Below are 21,395 nucleotides of genomic sequence, written 5' to 3'. Positions count from 1 at the left end.
ATTTTCTTCTGATTTAGAAAATTATAATTAAAAGAGAATGATTTTTTGCAAACAAAATTATGGCGATGTGAATATATATATCCCCCATATGTGTCAAGGAACCCCTTAGTTCTATAAATGGCAGCCAAAATTGTTATTCTTGTTATGAGTCTATGGGAAGCCTACAAAAAAGAACTGTTCTAAATGAGAAACCAGAGCAAAAGATATAAAAGGAGCATGAGCAAAGATCAGTGTAAATCTGTGGTGGTGACCCTCCCTCCCTCATCTCCTATGCCCTTCTCTGCACAGGAGCTCTCTGCCTGCTCCCAGCCCCAGCCCTGGACACGTTACCATCATAGGGAGCCAAGATTTCTCTTGACAGCTTGGACCAAGGGGTAGGGGCCCTGGAGGCAAGATTTGCCAGTGAAGTCATCCATGTCAATTGACCAGATCATGGCTCCTCCAAGGTTTAAATTCTTTAGAAACTGAACCTGTAGAAGGCACAGAGGGACATGAAGATATTAGGTTTAGATGAGGGCATACGCTTAGAACGCACAGCAGACTTACCGGTTTCATGGAGTCAGAGGCCCTCTGAAGGAAAGGGGCTCAAGGAGAGAAGGAGAGGGCAGCTCACTATTAACCAGTTCCCACTCCGACTCCAGGACTAGCATTCTTGGAGACTATGAAAGCTTTTCAGCATAAGAGTAGAAACCAGGAAGCCATTAGCAAGACAAACTTCCCAAGGCTATCAGTTACACTCATATCTCCTTCCTGCCCTAAGCCTGGAAGGCAAGTAAATGTGTCCCTAAGTGCTAAGGATGGGTAAGCTCAGAAATCTGGAGCCTCCTGGATAGGTAACCCAACTCATGAGAACTGAAGGGTTTGTCCTGAGATTCCACAAGGTGGATAGTTAAGAGTTTGAATATAAAATGTCTCCCAGACTTTATGCTCAAGAGGCACCATATTCAAAAGTAGGTCCCTGGGGGTGTGGATGTGTACTGTGTGTGTGTGTGTGTGTGTGTGTGTGTGTTTGTATACCTGTATCTGTCCTGACCTGGCCCTACCCAGCTGCGAACTCTGGCTCTAACCCTCCCTCTGACCCTTTTGCTCTTCCTGCTCTCCACCACCATGCCTTAAGGACCTATCTCCCCTAAGCAGGCATAAAATGAAGTATATATATATGGACTAAAATCTCCAGATCTGCAAGCAAATACATCTCCCTTCCTCTAAGTGTGTGTGTGTGTGTGTGTGTGTGTGTGTGTGTGTGTGTGCCTGATGTTTGGATCCCAGTGGTGACACTGCTGATTGAAATAGATCCCTCTAAGCAGGCACCAAGATCTCCATTAAATTAGTGATTTATTAATGTTGATCATTGGTCATCCCCTCTTTCTTATCCTTGTTCTCCCCTTTCCCCCACACCTCACCTTTTCACTGATTTTCAGGGTTTTTTTTTTCCTTTTCACCTCTCCTACCTGTCCCACAGATACTCACAGGTGTAGTCTTAGGCTACACAGAACACTGGATCCCATCCTAAAGTCTGGGGCCCCAGAAGCTTCTCCCTTTCAGCATAGAGTATTGAGGCATTTTGCCACACACACATTCCCCACCCTAAGGAGCACTTCCCTGTCCCAGTGTCTCTTGCCTACCCACCTTGGTCTCGACACTTTCCACGTCCTCATAGCCAAGCCACTGGTTTCCCTTGACTGCATAGGGGACCTGTTGATCCTGGAGCCTTATGATATTGGCTCCTTGCAGGAACTGGCATATCTGGTGAAGAGAAAGGGGGACCATGTAACAGTTTGAGATGTTGACATGGGTTCTTGTTCTTAGCTACTTAAAAAAAAAATAGAACTATATTGCTGCGAGCTTAAGCAAATTTTATTATTACAAAGGTAGAAAGAAGAGACAGAATTATAAAGCACTGTGTCAGAGAGAGGGATGCAGTGGATTTCCATGAAAATAAGACACTGAAGTTTTTTGTTTTTTTTTTTTAACATAGAGAAGTTTTTATAAGGATTCATTATTTCTCATCCTGCTTAACCAATTCTATCTGCCCCTAACCTGATGCAGGTATAGGCCTGCCCATTATCTCCTGTGCAAGCCTTTGTTATGATTATAAGGATTTACTGTCTCCCATCCTGCTAGACCAAGTCTTTTATCTGCCCCTGACCTGATGTAGGTGCAGGCATGCCCATTATCTATGGTGCAAGCCAAGATGTGTTACTTGGTTAACAAAATCAGCGGTCACATGGTATATGCCCTCTTTGGCAAAGGCCTGTACCATCTTTCCATGTCCTTGGAGAGTTTTAGCCTTTTTTTTTTTTTTAAATCTCTATCTGCTAGAAGTTAGTTATTTGTAAACTTGTCTTTAGAGTATGGAGGCCCTGGACTACAACTCTTTTGTGTACTTGGTAATCAATATAAGGTTCTCTTAACTTTAACATTCCATGTTTAGCTGGGCTAACAGCTAACTTTTATTTTAGATGATTGAGGTCAATATTGGCTGCAGCTCTTGGCTAACAGCTTAGGGGCAGAGAAAAGGATTTTATTGTTTTGCTTAAGTATGAAAGCTTATTCTTGTTAGCAATTAATATACTTTCTTAAACAATCAATATAGGCTCAATCCCCATCAAACCAGAAGGTCAGTAACAGGTCCTTCTTGAAACTGAATGAGGTAGACAGGGCAGGTTAGTTGTTAGGAGTTTGGGAAAAATATCTTTGTCCCGGAGATCAGACAATGAGAGAAATGGCCTTACACATCATACAGAATGGGTGAGACAAGGTGAGTCACTGGGAACTGTCTGTGCTAAGGCCTCATCTGAAGGAGCCACAAGCACCCAGAAGTTGGAAAATACTCAAGCTCCAGATCAGAGCTGACCAATAGATCTTCCCATTCCTTCATTTGAAAAAAAATGTAAATAATTACAATCCTTCCTACATATTTATCTTACAGTATTGTTATTAAGATCAAATGAACTAATGCATATTAATTTAAAATTGGTAAAATGCTTAACAAATGTGAAGTATTATGATGACTATTATATCATTCCTCACTTCACAGCTAATTCCCAGTTTAAACCCATTACTTCCTCTCTGTCCTTCCTATTCCCAATATTCTTTGTTCTGGGATCTCCCCTTTTATACTTAGCTGCTTTCTCTTTCTGTTAGCTAAGAAATAGCTCCTAAAAGAGATAGATCTTCAGTGAACAAGTGCATTTCAATATCTCATAAAAAATTTATTTGTGATGGCCTCTTCCTTTTGAATGGTATATACTTATGCCTACCTCAATAAAAGCAGAAAATGAAAGTTAAATATTTAAGCAAACATGAATTTGTCAAAGTCATAATGACCTAAGAGGACAAACTGAACAATCAAATTAAAATTTTCATAAGGTGTGGGAGTACATACCCAGTAGACCATGGTAAAACTACCAGTTGATTGGGAACAATGACCCTTATTCTCCCCGGAGCTGATAGCAATCAGCTGAATAACTTCAATTGTCTTTACTATAAGCTGTTCAATCTCTGGGCAGAGTCTGACTCATTTGGCTTCTCTCTCCTTCTTGAAACCCCACTTCTCTGAGCTCAGCATAGATCTGCATGGATCCTTTCTGTCCTGCTTTGTACTCCTTGTTAATTTCTTCAATGGGATCCTCTTCCTCAGTACATCCTAAGATGCAGGAGGTCCTTGGGTTTTGTCTTGGACCTTATTCACTTCTCAGTGTGTGTTTTGGTTTCAAATTCTCTCTGTCTCTCTGTCTCTGTCTCTGTCTCTCTCTCTCTCTCTCTCTCTCTCTCTCTGTGTGTGTGTGTGTGTGTGTGTGTGTGTGTGTGTGTGTGTGTGTGCTGATGACTTCAAATCTACCTCTCTAGCACAAACTGACCTCCTGTGGTCCAAACTCCCATATTCAGCCATTTGCTTGTTACTGCTATGCTCATAGACATCTGGATATACCTCAGTCTCCTCAAACTCAGGATGTGTCAGGATCATGACTAATGCCACTCTATTCCCTCTTGTCTTCTCTTAGTCAATGGCACTACCATCTACTTGGTTGCCCAAGTCAAGAACCTGGAATGGCTTAGTTCGATTTCCCAAAGTCTCTTCCCTACCCCTTTCCTGGCTAGCTTTGTCTCCTCCTCAGAGTTCAGCATATTTCACTTCTCTGGGAAGCATTGCCTACTTCCTCAAGTCAGAGTTAGGAGTTCCTCTCTGTATTCCCACAGTACTCTGCATTTCCCCCCTCACAACATTCAGGGTATTTTGTTACTGCCAGGGTGAAGCCTTAAGCCCTTCCCAGACATGGCAGATGGCCGAGGGCACAGAGAAGTTTCAGGTACCTCATAGTAGGCCAAGAATCCTGGAGACTCGGTGATGGGACCAGCAGCTCCAGGGCTGGAGGCAGGGGCCCCAATGTTGGTGTCTGCAGAGGCCAGTGTGTAGGAGTGTCCATATGTAGGGATACCCATGATCACCTTCTCTGCAGGCATCCCCTTATGAATCCAGTAACCCACAGCGTATTCCTAGGAAGGGAAGGAAAACTGAGGCCTAGGTTGTGGGTAAAAAGATGTCAAGCCTTTCTTAGCCTTCATCCAAAACTCAACACAGGTGATTCCTAGGTCCCCTTACTACACGTGAGTGTGGACAGTCCCACCAGCACTTGAGTGTTTAATGCACCTAATGCTCTTCACTAGTAAAAAACATATGCAGCATTTTCTAAGTTGTGAAAGACAACTGTGGACAGTGAATCACAAAACAAATCAGGCAAGGGACCCAAGACATGAAATCAAGGTTGTCACCATATTTCTTTCTCGTTGGAGTCCATAGGCTCATCATACTTACTATTGGGGTCACCAACAGACTCATGGTCTACAAGGCCTCACAATGACCTGGGACCCAAGGGACAGGTTTGGAGACAAGGAGCTAATTTTGAACTTCCTGACCTCAAAAACAAAATATAGGATTATAGGAGATGAAGATAGCTTAAAGGAAGGAAAATGTGAAGGAGGCTGGTGTGGCTCAGCCATGCAGAGTCCTAGAAAGCTTCAAACTATAAATCAGAAGATCCAGCTAGTTTTAAAACTTTAAATGTGAAGACCTGGAAATATGTAACATGGAAAACAGTTTTTTCTTCGACAATTTAAGGAATACACATTCATATGTATGCAACAGAACAACAGCAAGGTTTTTTTTTTTTTTCTTAGATATTTCATTCTCGCCATTTTTCAGGACCTTCAATGACCTTCAGAGGTCACTGAATTTGTTATGCTTCTGCTTCTAAATCTGTAAGTGGAAGTAATGCTTCCTGCTCAGCAGACTCCACAGGATCGTTTGAAGATCAAATGAGATTAGGAATATGGATGAACACAGAGGGTGCAGGTTCTGCACACCTGTGAGGGTGCCAGAAAATGTGTTAAAGATGGAGAATCCAGAGAAGACTAGATAGAGGACACACTGAAAAATAGAGTTCAGGGTACCTCAACATTTTTCAGGTGACATTTTGTTGGTGCCCGGTCAAAACAGTTTTGCTATACTCACTGGCTCCTTGGGATACCCTAGTCCTTCTTGGACATATAACTTCTCCTCGTTTTAAGAGAGAAGCAACTCTGAACTGCTGGACTCTCCTGGGCCCCTCCCCATCAGTCAGAACCTCACTGTGGTTCCTCTGTCCACTCACCACATTATAGTAGGAGCTTGTCCCCGTGTCCAGCTGCCCCTTTCTCAGAGGGCTGTTGTGGCCAGTGATGAGGGGTTTTTCCCAAGACCCATGGAAGTCAAAAGACAGCAGGTTGATGAAATCCAGCTCTCTAAAGTGCCAAAAGCAGAGGAAGACAGTCTGCCATCAGCAGTGGGAGGAAAAAAAACTGTATGCAATGTTTTGTGCTTTGAAAGTTGTTAGAAGGATAGAAATCTATCATTAAAAAGTCATTCCTGTCTAAATGATTCAGGGTTAGAACAATGACTTTCCTTCTCTTCCTTCAACCAACTGAAATGTATTATTTTCATGGACCAGGATGAAGGCAGAGGGACAGGGAGGTGCTCTAAAGTACTCACTCTGCCAGTTTCTTGATCTGATAGCTGCTATCAACCATCTGCCTCCCTGCAGACACACCTGCAGTCAAGAGAAGCCTAGGTTTGGTAGATTTTACACCTTCTCTCTGAAAGGCTTCTACTAATTCCTATGGAAACAGGAAACAAGATGTCACATTTCCCCTCTCAGAGTATACTGCTAAGCTTCTTACCTGGGATTAGTGAAGTTTCTAGAACCATATAAAATGCAAGATATCAACCCCTTCCGACCATCCCACACAGGGATAACTGTCCTGTATCTGGTCAGGAAGTCTCCACATTAGGCCAGAGGGCTACAGCCTTACTGTGCCCAGGAAAAGAACTACCTGGGTTTCTTCCTGATAGATTTTCTGATCTGATAGTTTTTCTATGAAACTGTCAAAGACTCAGGAAGAATCATAGACTCAGGAAGTTCTATGGTCCAAAGCTTTTTTACATAAATATTGCTTTATTTGGGTGGTGTTCACTGCATAAGGCTGCTCTGTTATTTGATGTTGTTCGTGCCCTAAACTAAAAACAGGGGCTTTCCCCCCATCAGTCGGGGTGTTGGAAAGGAAGGCTAGGTTGGGACTTCCAAGCAGTCCCAATCTTTTACTTTTTTGTCTCCCAGAATAAGTATGGATTCTGCATGTTAAAGTCAGCAAGTGTCCTGTAGAGACTGGCTTACGTGAATCAGTTTTGTGAAATGAGAGCTTTCTTTCCCGTCTGGATAGATCCAGCTTACATCCAGTCCATCAAAGTTGTGGCTCCTCAAAAACAGGATAACTGAGTTAATGAATTCTGAGCGTGATGCAGGAGAATCAACCATGGGATGAAACCTGGGTAGAATCAATACAGGTGTATTTTGGATAGAATAAACAATAACCTAGCATGGCACATTCTTCACATAAATGCAAAAATCATCTTTCTTTCCCCAATATTCACTCACTCCTTATCTGTGTCAACTCTTGCCCCTTTTGTAACTAACAAAAGGAAGTGGAAGGATTGTCAACCCCTCAATCTGATCAGCTCAGGTGAAGAAAGATGGGGTTCTTTGCAGACTTTCTTGCAAGAGAATGGAGCTTCCCTTGCCAAGGACCATCTCCTTGATTAAACTAGGCAGGCATCTCAGAGGCTTCTTCATCTAGACCTTGACCTTATGCTTCCATGTCTATCTTTGCAGAATCTAATTTTTAAAAGTATCTTGCTGTCAGCTGAATGATAAATTCCCACCCTTGGTATCTGATCACTCTCAATATATTAACACACTCAACCCCCACCATCCCTCAAGGAATATCTAATCACCACAGCCTGCCTTTAACAAGAATCCTGTTGAGTCAGCTTAGTAAGAATCCTCACAGTCCTAGCAATTTTCCTCTCCCTCTTAGCAATTTTTCATTCATCATCCTACTTTAACTATAAATCTTTACTTTTCTGTATTAGGATTTGAACCCAATACTACACTGAAGTCTCTTTCCCTTATTGCAGCACTCCCTGGATAAAATCCATCATAATAATTTAAATATTATCTAGCTTTGTTTTTCTTTACCATCTCACACCTATGGAGAAGCAGTTTGCAGTGTGGCAGGCTTAGGATCAAGAGATCTGGGTTTGAGTTTCATTTTCCAGTCTGGCTAAAAATGCTAACCTTGCTACAAGTGCCTCAAAAGAAACATATTCAGGAAAGCTCCATAAACACAGAGCCAGAATCTAGGTGCTATGGCACACACCTATAATCTCAGTAGTTGGGAGGCTGAGACAGGAGGATCACAGGCTCAAGGCCAGTTTCAGCAACTTAGTGAGACCCTGTTTCAAGTTCAATCTCTAGTTTGAGACTCAAAGAAATCCAAAGTAAACAAAGAAACCAGCGCTGGACTACAAGAACTTCAAGTTTCCCAAGTCCACAACACAGTCCTCAGAGCTGCTGAGTATAGAACTCTGAAAGCAGCAGTGCCTCCAGGGCTTTCATCTGAACTAGAATCCCTAATCTATGAAGTTGGTCCTCATGTGTCCATACCAAGGGCACCAATGGCATTTAAAATCTAAAGCTGTAGCGAGATACTGGTGTTTTTCAATCCAGTATTGGTACTGAGCGTATCCCTTGAGCTGTGTCATTTCACACCTTTCACAACAACCCCCACTTAGTCATACTTAGAGTCTGGGATTACTTTTGTTTCAATCAATATTAAATTGAGATTTTGTTCTTGTGGTTTCTTAGCTGCTCGGCGGAAGAGATTAAAGAAACTGGCCTGGTGTCAGAAAGCCACGGTAAAAATCAGTTGTAGCTTTTCTCTTGAATTTGAAAATGCTCATGATGGATGATGAGAGAGGATGTTAGGAAAGATAATAAAAATTTACTAATTGCTCTTCAGAAGCCTATCTATGCATTACATATAGTTTAGTATTCTGCATAACATCTGGAACAAAGCCTGGCTTTTTTTTTTTTTGATGATGATGATGATGATGATGATGATAAGGGCTGTTACAACCATTGATCCCTTATTGTATGTCAGCAACTAAACAATTTACATTCCCTGCCTTCACAATGTCACCTTGAAGCAGATTCTATTATTATCCTCGCTGTGTAGTAAACAACCACAATACAACTGAAGCTTAGCAATGCTGAAGAACTTGTTGGAAGATACACAGCTTGCATATGGCTTGCACATACTGCTAAAGGAAAATCCAAACCAAATGGGTCTATCTCCAATGTTCTTCTTCTTTTTTTTTTTTTTTTTTTTAGCATCTGGAGATGGAACCCAGGGGCATTTGACCTCCGAGCTACACCCCTTGCCCTATTTTTTATTCTTAATTTTGAATCCGGGTCTCACTAAGTTGCGGAGAGCCTCACTAAGTAGCTAAGGCTGTCTGCAAACTGCGATCCTTTGGTCTCAGCCTCCCAAATGCTGGGATTACAAATGTGCGCCACCACGCCCGGCTTCCAATGTTCAACTTGTAACAAGCACTCAGTGACTTGTTTATTGAGTGAATGCATATAAAAATGAATGAAGATAGTATTAGTTGAAATTCAGGCCAAGTATTAGAAAGAAGAAAGAATCTGAGAATTATAGGAGGATAGTAGTCATGGGAACCCATTCATAATTGAATGGTGATCATGGTTGTGTTAATGCAGAATCAAAGACAAATCTTTCTCTTTTCTTTCAGTGTATAGAACTCTACATAGGTCTTCAAATATTTATTTCTTTTCTCTGCCTGACAAGCTATACGAGGAAGTTGTTATAGTTTGGATTTCAAATGTCTCCTCAAAGTTCACGTGTTGAAAGGATATTCTCAATGTAGCAAGGCTCAGAGGTGGGGCATGGATTACATATGCCTGTTTCTCCCTCTCCCATTTTCAGCTGCCACCATGTGAGAGTTGCAACCCTCTACCACAGCCTTTGTGAGCACTACTGCTGCAGCTAATTCTCAAAGCCAGCTCTGTGTGTTGCACTGTCGATGCAGGATGGAAAATACTTTCCAGGTGTAGGAGCAGAGCTATAGAAATGTGAAGTTATGAGGGTGAAGTCAAAGCTGCAATGAAGACCCCAGTAATTTTTTTCTTTTCCTTTTTTTCTGATACTGGGGGTTGAACCCAGGGGAATTCTACCTCTGAGTTACATCCCCAGCCCTATTTTTTATTCTTTATTTTGAAACAGATTCTAAGTTGCAGAGGGACCCACTCAATAGCTGAGGCTGGCCTTGAACCTGCGATTTTCCTTTCTCAGCCTCCCAAGTACTGGGCTTACAACCATGTGCCACCATGCCCGGCTGATCCCATTAATTAAGAGATGCCAGGAGCATCTGCCGAGGAAGGCTGCAAGCTGTGGGCAGTATAGCCCAGCTAGAAGAGTAGCCATACCTGCTGCAACTGGCAAGGCCATAGATGTGAGGCTGTCAAAGCCCTTTGGAGATTGCATGTCACAACTGTGTGCCTGGATGTCAGACGTACAGCTACAGGGTTCAGTGTTTGCCCTGCTGTATTTTAGTCTTGCTTTGGTCTCATCTCTTCTTTCTATGCCCCTAATTCTTCCTTTTGGAATGCAAATATTTGCACTATACTATAAGGCTGGAATCATGTATCTTGGTTTTATTTTCACAGGGGTTCATGAATGAAAGTTTGCCTTGAGTCTCAGAGGAGATTTTAGACTTGGGCTTTTGAGCAATGATGGCACTGTTATGACTCTGGGGAATCTTGGAGGTGGACTGAATGCATTTTGCATTGTGAGATAGCATAAACTTTTGGAGGCCATGGGTGGAATGCTATAGTTTAGATTTAAAATGTACCCAAAAGCTCATGTGTTAAAAGCATGTGTCCAGTGCAGCAAGGCTCAGAGGTAGGGCATGGCTGGAGGAGCAAGTCATTGGAGGTGTGGCCTTAGTTGCTAGATATGTCTGTGGGGAGATTATTTCTCTTTCTCTCTCTCTCTCTCTCTGCTTTTGAGCACCATGCTGTGAACAGCACATCCTTCTGCCTTGGACCCTGCCACAACCATCACCATGGTTTATGCCTCAGAGCTGGCCCTTGAGACAAAAACCTCTGAAACTGTGACCCAATAAACATTTCTTCCTCTAAGTTGTTCTTCTTGGATATTTTGGTCATAATGACAGGAAAGCTGACGAAAATAGTTTTACTATCAGACTTTCATGACAATCAAGACTCTTCTGAGTTTAAGGTCTCTAGACTTTTTAAATGCTGGCACTTTAAAAAATTAAAGAAGTAATAGCCAGGTGTGGTGGCGCACGCTTGTAATCCTAGCATTCGGGAGGCTGAGACTGGAGGATCACGGTACATAGACAGCCTCAGCTACTTAGTGAGACCCTCTGCAACTCAGTGAGACCTGGTTTCAAAATAAAGGATAAAAAATAGGGAAGGGGGTGTAGCTCGGACAGCAAATGACCCTGGGTTCCATCCCCAGACCCGAAAAAAAAAAAAAATTAAGGCCAGGCTTGGTGACGCACGCTTGTAATCCCCGTGCTTGGGAGGCGGAGACAGGAGGATCACACAGGTTCGAAGTCAGCTGTGCTGGTTTAAGAGACCCTGTTTCCAAATAAAAATATAAAATAGGTCTGGGAGTGTAGCCTGGAGGTAGAAGGGCTTCCAGGAACCCCAGTACCACACACACACAAAAAAAATTAAAAAAGTAAAAATTCGCCAGGCGTGGTGGCGCATGCTTGTAATTCCTGCCCTTGGGAGGCAGAAACAGGAGGATGGCGCAGGTTCGAAGCCAGCTGTGCTGGCTTGAGACCCTGTTTCCACATAAAAATAAAAGTAAAAACTAGGTCTGGGAGTGTAGCCCGTGGGAGTGTAACCCGGAGGTAGAAGGGCTTCCAGGAACCCCAGTACCACCAAAAAAAAAAAAAAAAAAAAAGTAAAAATTCAAAATTATGTTACTGTAGTTGTTGATCAAAAGTGTGTCTTTTATCCTTCAATATTTGTGCTTCTTCAGCTCTTGATATAAATGGGATATTTTCATGTGAGTAGAATACATAATTTCTTTTCTTTCTTTCTTTCTTTTTTTTTTTTTTTTGGTGGTACTGGGGTTCCTGGAAGCCCTTCTACCTCTGGCTACACTCCCACGGGCTACACTCCCAGACCTATTTTTATACTTTTTCTTATGTGGAAACAGGGTCACTTAAGCCAGCATGGCTGGCTTCAAACCTGCGCGATCCTCCTGTCTCTGCCTCCCAAGCGGGGGGATTACAAGCGTGCACCACCATGCCCAGCTAGAATACATAATTTCTAATGCATGCTCTGGAGTAATAGCTATTTTGGTTTTGAGCAGAGCAGCCTTGGTTGTTTCCTCTGCTGTCCTGCTTGTTCTCAGGCCATCTGGCTGCATAGCTATGACCCAGGACACTGCTGTCTACCGATTGCTGTAGGTCAAGGCTGAGTTTTTAAATGGAAACAGCCACACAACTCACCCTGTGAAGTAAATCAAATCCTCAAGTGATTTTAAAAAATTGCATTTTGCAACTAAAACCATATACCCATAATTTATAAGAAGAAATATTTCATGTAAATGATTAGGAGTTTACTGACTGTTGCTCATGGTTCAGTTCCTCCCAGGCCTTTAATGTATGGGCTTGTGTTAAGATCCTGCACATTCCCTTCCACAACACAGAAAACCTGGTGCTGTGCTTCTACCTGTGACAATGTTTAGATCAGTTTTTATCACCTGCCGAAAGGAAGATCCCCCTATACCTAGTATGATCTCTTCTCAGGAAGAAGGGAAGTGGTCATGATCATGAATTGTGGAAGAATGAACAAAAGGTAGAAAGTGTGGTCTTACCCTTTGGAACCAAACAAATACCCTCCAATGGACAAGAGAATTTTCAGTTTGGTATTCCTGGAATAGAAGAATAAACCGATTATTTCTTGTATGGCTGTAAGGAAAAAATTTGCCTAAAAGGTAGAATTCCTGACATGAAGAATGTAGATAAGCAGGGCCTGGCTGCCCAGCAGTGCCTTCACTGGAAAGGATAAAGCTTTGGGGAGAGTGAGGATCAGAGTCATACTCAAAGAAATATGTACAAGTAGATCGAGAGAGTAGGTCTGAGGCCCAGTTTGGGAATAACTTTCCTCCCTCAGAAACCACCCACTCCCATCCCACTGACTTGGTTTTGAGACTGTTGATGGTCTGGTAAAGCATTGCCTCATTCTTGTCCTTGATTATAATCTTGTTGTCATTGATGCTGGCGAATGAGTAGATGAGATGAGAACACAGGAAAGGGTCAATGTTCTCAGGGGTGAACTTTCCTGGTTCCTGCCTGTCCTGGGACCAGTTGGTAAAATAGCAAACCAGTTTGTAGGCAGATCCTGGAGCAGAGTGAAGAGGGTCAATGAGATTCTGGGGCTACTGTCTTAGAGCCCAAAAACCTCCAAGCTTCTCCCCAAGACAGACGTTGGATCCTTTGCTCATTCAGACAGAGCCTATGAGGGCTCATTTACTCTGTATCTTCAGAGCTGTCTGTCTTTTGAGTTCCCATATTCCAGTTAAGAAATACATCGAGAGACAGAGATATCATTAATATGTGAAACACCCACAAAGCACCGGGAATCAATGTGTGTGTGACTGAATAAATAGCACAAATAAGTAGAGAAACAGAGAGATGATACATGTCCTGTGTATGTGTGTATACATATTCACACACACATACAGACACTGAGGTTAGTGTGTATGTGTGAAAGAGAGAGACAGGGACAGAGACTAGAGCCATGGATGCACAAAGATACACAGAACAAGCGCTCAGAGTCCTGAATATGTTACTGTCAGAATCTGAGAGAATAATCAATAGAAAAAGCAAGTTGTAGAGATAGAAACCAAACATCAGAAATATAAGGATCCAACACAGGAGAACCAGGTATTAGTGACACATCGACTACTTACCTTCCTGAAGAAGCATCCAGACCACAAAACCTGTAATCAATAAATGAAAAGAGAAAGCTGTTGGGCCAAACCTGGCTCATCCACTGCAGAGGAGAGCAGTGAGTATGTGGAGTGCCTGCATACAAGGTACAGCCACATTTCCTCAGGGCTCTCCAGACACAGATGCTGTGATCTCATTAGGGCCTTGAAATCTCTATTGAGGGACTTTAAGAATAACAACAATTTTAGTTAGCTTTTGATTGTTGCGACCAAAATACTGGATATGAACAACTTAGAGCAGGAAGGGTTTACTTTGTTCATGTGTTCAGAGGCTTAGTTCACCATTGCCCAGGAGGGATATCATGGCAGCAGGATGAGGTGAAGGAAGGAAAGCTGATTAACTCATGACAGCCAGAAGCAGAGAGAGGAAGAGGGAGGCGGGAGGAAGGAAGAGATATGGGAGGGAAGAGAGAGAGAGTGAAAGAGTGGGGGAGATAGAGTGAGATAGAGAGAGAGAGAACAAGAGCAAGTGAGTGAGTGAGTGAGAGAGAGAGACAGAGAGAGACTGAGATATAGTGTCCAAGGATACATCATCAGTGGCCTATATCCTCCAGTTGGATCATACCTGCCTATAATTATCACAAAGTAAATTTATTCAAATTATTAATCCATCAATGGATTTATTCACTGATGAGATTAAAGAGCTGATCCAATTATTTTCTTTCTGAACATTTCTTCATTGCCAACACATGAGGTTTTCTGAGGAGCATTCCATGTTCAAATCACAATAGCAATAGACAGAAATATTTTCCAAAAGTAGGAATTCATTTTTTTTTTTTGCGGGTTTGGGGATGGAACCCAGGGCCATTTGACCTCTGAGCTACACCCCCTGCCCCATATTTATTTATTTATTTATTTATTTATTTATTTATTTATTTATTTTGGTGGTACCGGGGTTCCTGGAAGCCCTTCTACCTCCAGGCTACACTCCCAGACCTATTTTTACATTTTTATTTGGAAACAGGGTCTCCTAAGCCAGGGCGCGCGGCCGGCTTCGAACCTGCGCGATCCTCCTGTCTCTGCCTCCCAAGCGCGGGGATTACAAGCGTGCACCACCACGCCCGGCTTTATTCTTTTATTTTGAAACAGGGTCTCACTAAGTTGCAGAGGGCCTCACTAAGTAGATGAGGCTGTCTGTGAACCACGATCCGGTCTCAGCCTCCCGAATGCTGGGATTACAAGCGTGCACCACCACACCCGGCTCAGGAATTCATTTATTTATGCAAAAAGTTTTGCTGAGCTGGACGTGGTGGCTCACGCTTGTAATCCCCACGCTTGGGAGGCTGAGACAGGAGGATCGCACGGGTTTGAAGCCAGCCTCAGCTACTTACTGAGGCTCTCAGCAACTTAGTGAGACCCTGTTTCCAAATAAAATATAAAAAAGGTCTGGGAATATAGCACGGAGGTAGAAAGCCTCTGGGTTCCACCCCTAGTACCACAAAAAAAAAGTTTTGCTGAATCACCTGCTCTGTGCAGTCATTGTCCAGAACACGATGCACCTGAGATGAAGCAGATGCCTTGTCTACACTCCAGGAGCTCACTACCCAGTCTTGTTTGAGCATAGTTAGTATGACTATCTAGTTTATTGTACAGTAGGACCCTTTGGGGAGTGAAAAGGAGCATTAATACTTTCCTTGAGACAATTGCTTGGACCAGTATGGTCCTGGGAAAATTGAGAAGAATAGACACCCCATGTAAAAGCAACTAACTCTTAAAACAAGGCAAGCATGAGCTGGCTCTGGAATGTTACAAACCCACATGCCCAGCCTTTTCCACACATGATACTTCCCTTGGGAGGACTGATACAATCACCCTATTTTTAATTCATCATCCTAAATGGAAGGAAAAATCAGGATTATGGATCCTAAACTCCCCTCAATGGATTATAAACTCCTCAAAGTACAGTTTCTCCAGCCTGGGGATATTGTATGGACTTCTTCACACAGGACACTTGGAGTCTGAACATGGAGAAAGGAGCAGTTAAAAGAAGAACAAACTTTGGAGGACAGGGCTGCTGGAGCTGGTGCCTCCTCTGCAGAACTTAGGTGTGGGAAACAGGGCTCCAGGGTTCTCTTTTGTTGATCACATTCTGTGTAGGCAGAGGGTGGAGTGGCCAGGAAGCTGCTCCTTAGTGCAGTTATTGAGTGGTCAAAGAAATTCTGGTTACCCTATCTCCTGTCAGATTAGTCTCCACACTCTTCTCCAAAGTGCAGTCTGCCTACAGGATACCCTCACAAGGGCCCAAGACATAGGACTCAACAGGGGATTAAAAAAATCTCTTGCAAGTAGATATTCATAGCTGGAGTATAAAACAAGGTAAAAGAGATATAAAAGGATACAATGAATGGCTTATCACTCCTAACCTCAATCAAACTCCCAGCTACTGTGAAAGCCAGAGTTTTGGATCATAACTTTAGACATGAAAGAGGGAGTTTAGAACTAAACATTTAATTCAACAAACCATTCTGCAGACAAGAAATGTCAGGCTTCCTCAGAGTTCACAAACACACTCAAAGTATAGCCCATGAAAGGTGAGACTCCCGGTACAATAGTCATGCATCAGGAGATTAAGAAAGCTTGCTCTCCTCCTGTCCCGAGCTCCAGTTCCAATGCAGACAAGAGGCACCTCTGTGTAGACTGAGAACAGCCTGACAGTCCACAGAGCGTGGCCACTGCTATTTTCTTGCTCACTTAAGAAAGGCCAGATGTCTCTACCAGGACAGTTGCATTAACTTGATATTTTTTATACTGAGGCTCACAGAGAAACTGGAGTCCTGGAAAAGGAAGAGGATCATGTCTTCCATAGGTCTGCATTGCCCTTTCTCTCCTCACTAACTCCTGTGAATTATCAGCCCCACGCTCACCAACTCTCCTGTGAATTATCAGCCCCATGCTCACCTGCCCAGAGAGACTTCTGGCCCATGGTGGTTACTTCTGTCTTCCAGTTCAGCTTCCCCTGGGTTTGCACATGTGCTGCACCTTTTATGCTCTGAAAGTTCAACAGCCTGGCATGCTAGGAGGAAACAAGGTGTCCAGAAAATTCCAGGGACTTGTTGTGGCAAATCTGCCTTGTGAAACTTCCCGGTAATGAAGCCAAATTTGAGCAATACCAATACTGACAGGAAAGGGCTGTGAACACAACCAGTGAAAGGACTTGTTCATCTAGTCTCACCTTAGAGGGCCCAGTATGTGAAAAGGGAAGAAGGTGGTACTTCGTTTCCGCCACTCCCTGCCCCTGTATCATCCTCCAGTCCTGAAACCTCTCTCCCCGCCATCCAGAATCCGCCTTCTCCTTTTTCTCACCTCTCTGCATGCACATCATCTCTGGCCTGATGAGTTTTGCTCATTTAATTAGACACTGCTTCCATCCAGCTGGTCTCACTCTGCAGCTATTCTTTACCAGACACCTCCAAAGACACTTGCCCACTTCTCCCCTGTCCAGGACAGCTGGCTCCTTGGCTTATGGTGTATCCTAATTATTTTCTTATCTCTACTTTGTATTGAAAAGCATGTTTATGTCTGTCTCCCCAACTCGACTGTAAAATTCTTAAGTATAAGAATAATATTAAATGAAAGAAAAGAAAAAAAACAAATTAAAAACATTCAACACATGTTTATTGAAGATTCTCTAATAATTTGTTGAGGTGGAACTATACCTGATTCAAAGATTCAGATTCTCAAGGTTGAGAATATCTGGTCCTTTCCTACCTCTCTCTAGTTACCCTTTACACAACTGGCTCATTCCCAAGAGTCTTCTTCCAGGTTGGGAGCCTCTGGCATGTCATTTCCCATTTAACAGGTGTGAACCATGTGGAAAATAAAAAATGACCTTGATCTGTTTTAATTCCTGTTCAGGGAAGGACAATGGGACCTCAATAGAGACTCTGCTGTTTGGAGGAACTTACCAGAAAGCAGGGGCTCATGGGGAGCCGTGGCTACAGGAAAACACACTGCAGGTAATGACTTTGAGTGTGCATGTGTGAGAAGGTGATTCTGAGGAACCCATGAATCCTCTCAGGAGGGGAAAGGGAAGCTTGCAGCATCTGCCAGACCCAGGAGACATAAAGACCTCAATAGAGCATACCAGTAAGTGACAATATTCTATTCCTCTTACCACTCTTCTTTCTCCTCTTTCTTTGGCTAAAGCTGGTTCAGAAATCATAAGGAATTTACATCATATTGGGATTCAGAGTGTTAAAAATATATGCACACAACTTTTATTGTTCCCCATCAGGTTCTCCCCTCTCTCACCCTCATCCCACAAGTCTGTGAGACTGGAATTGGCATTTTAAATATATTATTATTATTTTTGGTGGTATTGGGGATGGAACCCTTCTACCTCTGGACTACACTCCCAGACTTTTTTTTTTATATTTTATTTGGAAACAGGGTCTCTTAAGCAAGCAAGGCTGGCTCCAAACCTGCGTGATCCTCCTGTCTCCGCCTCCCAAGCACATGGATTACAAGTGTGCGGCCACCACGCCCAGCATGTTCATGGCATTATTCTACTATGTGCTCTTTATGACCTCATCTGCCCTTTTCTTTCACTAATTGCTCTCAGTCACTCCCCTTGAGTCTCTGTTTATCTATCTGATGTTACCTTTATTTCTGAATATCTCTCTAGCTTCCATGTATAAAAGAGAACATACTAGCATGAGAAGTAATCTCAATGCAGTTTTGATTTATATTTTCCTTATTGTTAAAGACGATGAACATTTTTTATATATTTTTGGACACTTGGATTATATCAATAGATGCAGAAAAAGCATTTGACAAAAATCCAACACCCTTTTTATAATAAAAAGGCTAAGGAAATTAGGAATAGAAGGAACTTATCTTGACATCGATAAAGGCTATATTATAACAAACCCAAAGCCAGCATAATTATGAGTGGAGAAAATTGACAGAATTCTCCTTAAGAACAGGAATAAGACAAAGATGTTCATTGTCCTCATTCCTATTCAACATAATACTCGAAATGCTCGTCTCAGCAATAAGACAAGAAGAAAGAATCAAGGGAATACAAATAGGGAAAGGAGAACTAAAATTATCTTTGTTCGCAGACAACGTAATCCTTTACATAGAAGATCCAATAAACTCATCAAGAAGACTTCTAGAGGTGATAAATAGTTTTAGCAAGGTAGCAGGATACAAAATCAACCTAAAAAATAATTAGCATTCCTTTACACCAATCATGAATCCCCCGAAAAAAGAACTATGGAAGACAATTCTATTCACAATAAACTCAAACAAGATAAAATACCTAGAAATAAATTTAACCAAGGAGGTGAAAGACCTCAATTACGAAAATTATAAACTACTAAAGAAAGAAATCAAAGAAGATTTAGAAGATGGAAAAACCTCTGTGCTCTTAGATAGGCAATATAAATATAGTAAAAGTGGCTATATTTCCAAAAGCTATCTACACATTCAACAAAATCTCTATTAAAATAGCATAGTCATTTCACATGACCTAGGGAAATCAATTATAAAATTAATATGGAAAAAAAACCACCCAGAATAGTCAAAGCAATTCTCGGCAACAAGAACCATGACAGAAGCATCACAATGCCTGACTTAAAACTGTACTACAAAGTGTTAGTAATAAAAACAGCATAGTATTGGCACAAAAAACAGACACATAGGCCAATGGAACAGAAGACTCAGAAACAAAGCCCCCAGTCTACAGCCAGTTGATATTTGATAAAGGTGCTAAAGACATACACAGGACAGTTTTTTCAACAAATACTGTTGGGAAAACTGGCTATCCATATGTAGGAAAATGAAACTAACCCCTAACCTCTCATCCTGCACAAAATTAGACCAGAAACTTTGAAACTGCTAGGAGAGACTAGAGGACCAACACTCCAGCATTTAGGTACACATAGAAATTTCCTCAATAAGTCTGCAAAAGCTCAGAAAATTAAAACAAGAATTAATGAATGGGATAGCAATAAATTAAATAGGTCCTGTGCAGCAAAATAAACCATCAAGATTCTATAGAGAGAGCCTACAGAATGTCTACCTACCCATTGGATAAAGGTCTAATATTTATAATATACAAAGAGCTTAAAAACTTAGCACTAAAATAATCCAATTAAAAATGAACAACTAAACTGAATGGACACTTTTAAAAAGAAATGCAAATGGCCAACAAATATATGAAAAATGTTCACTATCTTTAGCAATCAGGGAAATGCAAATCAAAACTAAACTGAGATTCCAACTTACTCCAGTTAAGAATGCACTAATCAACAGCACAAATAATAAATGCTGGCAAGGATATGGGGAAACCAGAACTCTATTACATTGTTGTTGGAACTGCAAACTAGTACAACTGCTTTGGAACTCTCAGAAGACTGAAATAGAACTACAGTATGACCCAGCGATATCACTTCTGGGCATCTTCCCAAAGAAAATGAAATCAGAATATTATAATCATACATGCATATCCCTGTTCATAGCAGTATAATTTACAATAGCCAAATTATGGAACCAGCCTAGATGTCTGTCAGTGGATGAATGGATCACAAAACTTTGGTATATACACACAACAAAATTCTACTCAGCCATAGTGAACAAAATTAGACCAGTTGCAGGAAAATGGGTGGAACTTGTGAATATTATGCAAAGTGAGTACACCCAGTCCCCAAAGAACACGTAGATATTCTCTCTTATATGTGGAAGCTAAAGAGATATTTGGCAATCAGTACATCATAAAACAGATGAGCAGAGACTCCAGGGGAGAGACCAAGTATGATTAGGGAAAAAAGGGTAGGGAGATGATGTCATAAAGAACCATAGTAGAAGTAATGCTATGAATATATACAAAATCACCAATTCTAATCTCAAACACTTGTGGGGTGAAGAAAGGAGGGGACCCGGGGGGGAGGGCAACAAGTGTGTGTGCATATATTTTTCTAACACTCAATATTCCAATATGATGTAAAATTAGAATGCATCCAATTAAAAATGGTAATCATCAAGAACACAAAAAACATTAAATGCTAGTGAAGATGTGGGGAAATAGAAATTCTTTAACACTCTTGGTTGAACTGTAAATTAGTACAATCACTGTGGAGATCAGTGTGGAAGTTCCTTAAAAGAAAAGGAATGGAATTACCATATGACCCAGCTATACCGCTTCTTGTTATCTTTCTAAAAGAATTAAAGTTAGAATTCTAGAGTGATACATGCATACCAATGTTTATTACTGCACAATACATAACAGAAAAATTATGGAACCAATCTAGGGGTACATCAAGAAATGAATGGAAAAAGAAAATGGGATCTACACACAATGGAATTTTACTCAGCTATACAGACAATGAATTTTACTCAGCCATAAAAAGCAAAATTATATAATTTGTGGGAAAATTAATGAAACTAGAAAATGTTATGCTGAGGTCAGCTCGTAACAGAAAGTCAAGGGCCATATATTTTCTTTCCTACTGAAAACTAGAGAGAAAATAGGAAATAAAAGGACTCAGATAAACGAGGAGACCAGTAGAATAGTGGAAGGGAATTGGCGGAGGGAGGTTGGGGTGGGAAAAAGGAGTATCGAGGAAGAAAACAGTTCAAATAATGTTATATCCATATTTGAAGGCATTACTACCAATCATATTAACATGTATGAGAAGGAAGGAGGGGTAGTAAGGTGAAATGTGGAAGGAAACACAGCAAGTAATGTGTGCACATATGTTTGTATGACTTTGAAACTCATCAATGATGTTCAATTACAGGACATCAATAAAAGTATATAATGAATACAAACACCACTGAGGCACAGATGGAGCTAAGACCTGCAGTGAGTGGAAAGTTTTGGCTGCTCATGAAGAAACCAGGCTGACTTCACCCAGAAGGCAAGCTGTGAACTGGGGCGAGAGTCCTGCCAAGGAGAGGAGACAGAGCGTCCACTGAGGGCAGAATGCAGTGGAGTTGCT

At 41.7% G+C, this 21,395-nt stretch overlaps 1 protein-coding gene across 2 annotated transcripts; it reads right to left on the bottom strand.

Annotated features, from left to right (window-relative positions):
• Positions 1–332: 332 nt before the first annotated feature.
• On the bottom strand, positions 333–16,375 carry CHI3L2 (chitinase 3 like 2; the record flags this gene model as incomplete). 2 transcript variants are annotated; one of them, XM_080693405.1, is made up of 9 exons in its annotated part: positions 333–470; positions 1,630–1,746; positions 4,318–4,500; positions 5,655–5,784; positions 6,032–6,156; positions 6,714–6,864; positions 12,316–12,372; positions 12,641–12,842; positions 16,351–16,375. In XM_080693405.1, 9 exons carry the CDS (start codon positions 16,373–16,375, stop codon positions 333–335), a joined length of 1,128 nt encoding a protein of 375 aa, XP_080549531.1. The 2 variants fall into 2 exon arrangements, with proteins under 2 accessions (XP_080549531.1, XP_080549532.1); XM_080693406.1 differs by lacking the exon at positions 16,351–16,375 and adding an exon at positions 13,414–13,438.
• Between the last annotated feature and the right edge of the window lie 5,020 nt (positions 16,376–21,395).

This window comes from Muscardinus avellanarius, assembly GCF_963383645.1.
Source record: "Muscardinus avellanarius genome assembly, chromosome: 3".
NCBI classification, from domain to species: Eukaryota; Metazoa; Chordata; class Mammalia; order Rodentia; family Gliridae; genus Muscardinus; species Muscardinus avellanarius.
The sequence above is the reverse complement of the archived record's forward strand: the minus strand, read 5'-3'. Positions and strand labels throughout refer to the sequence as shown.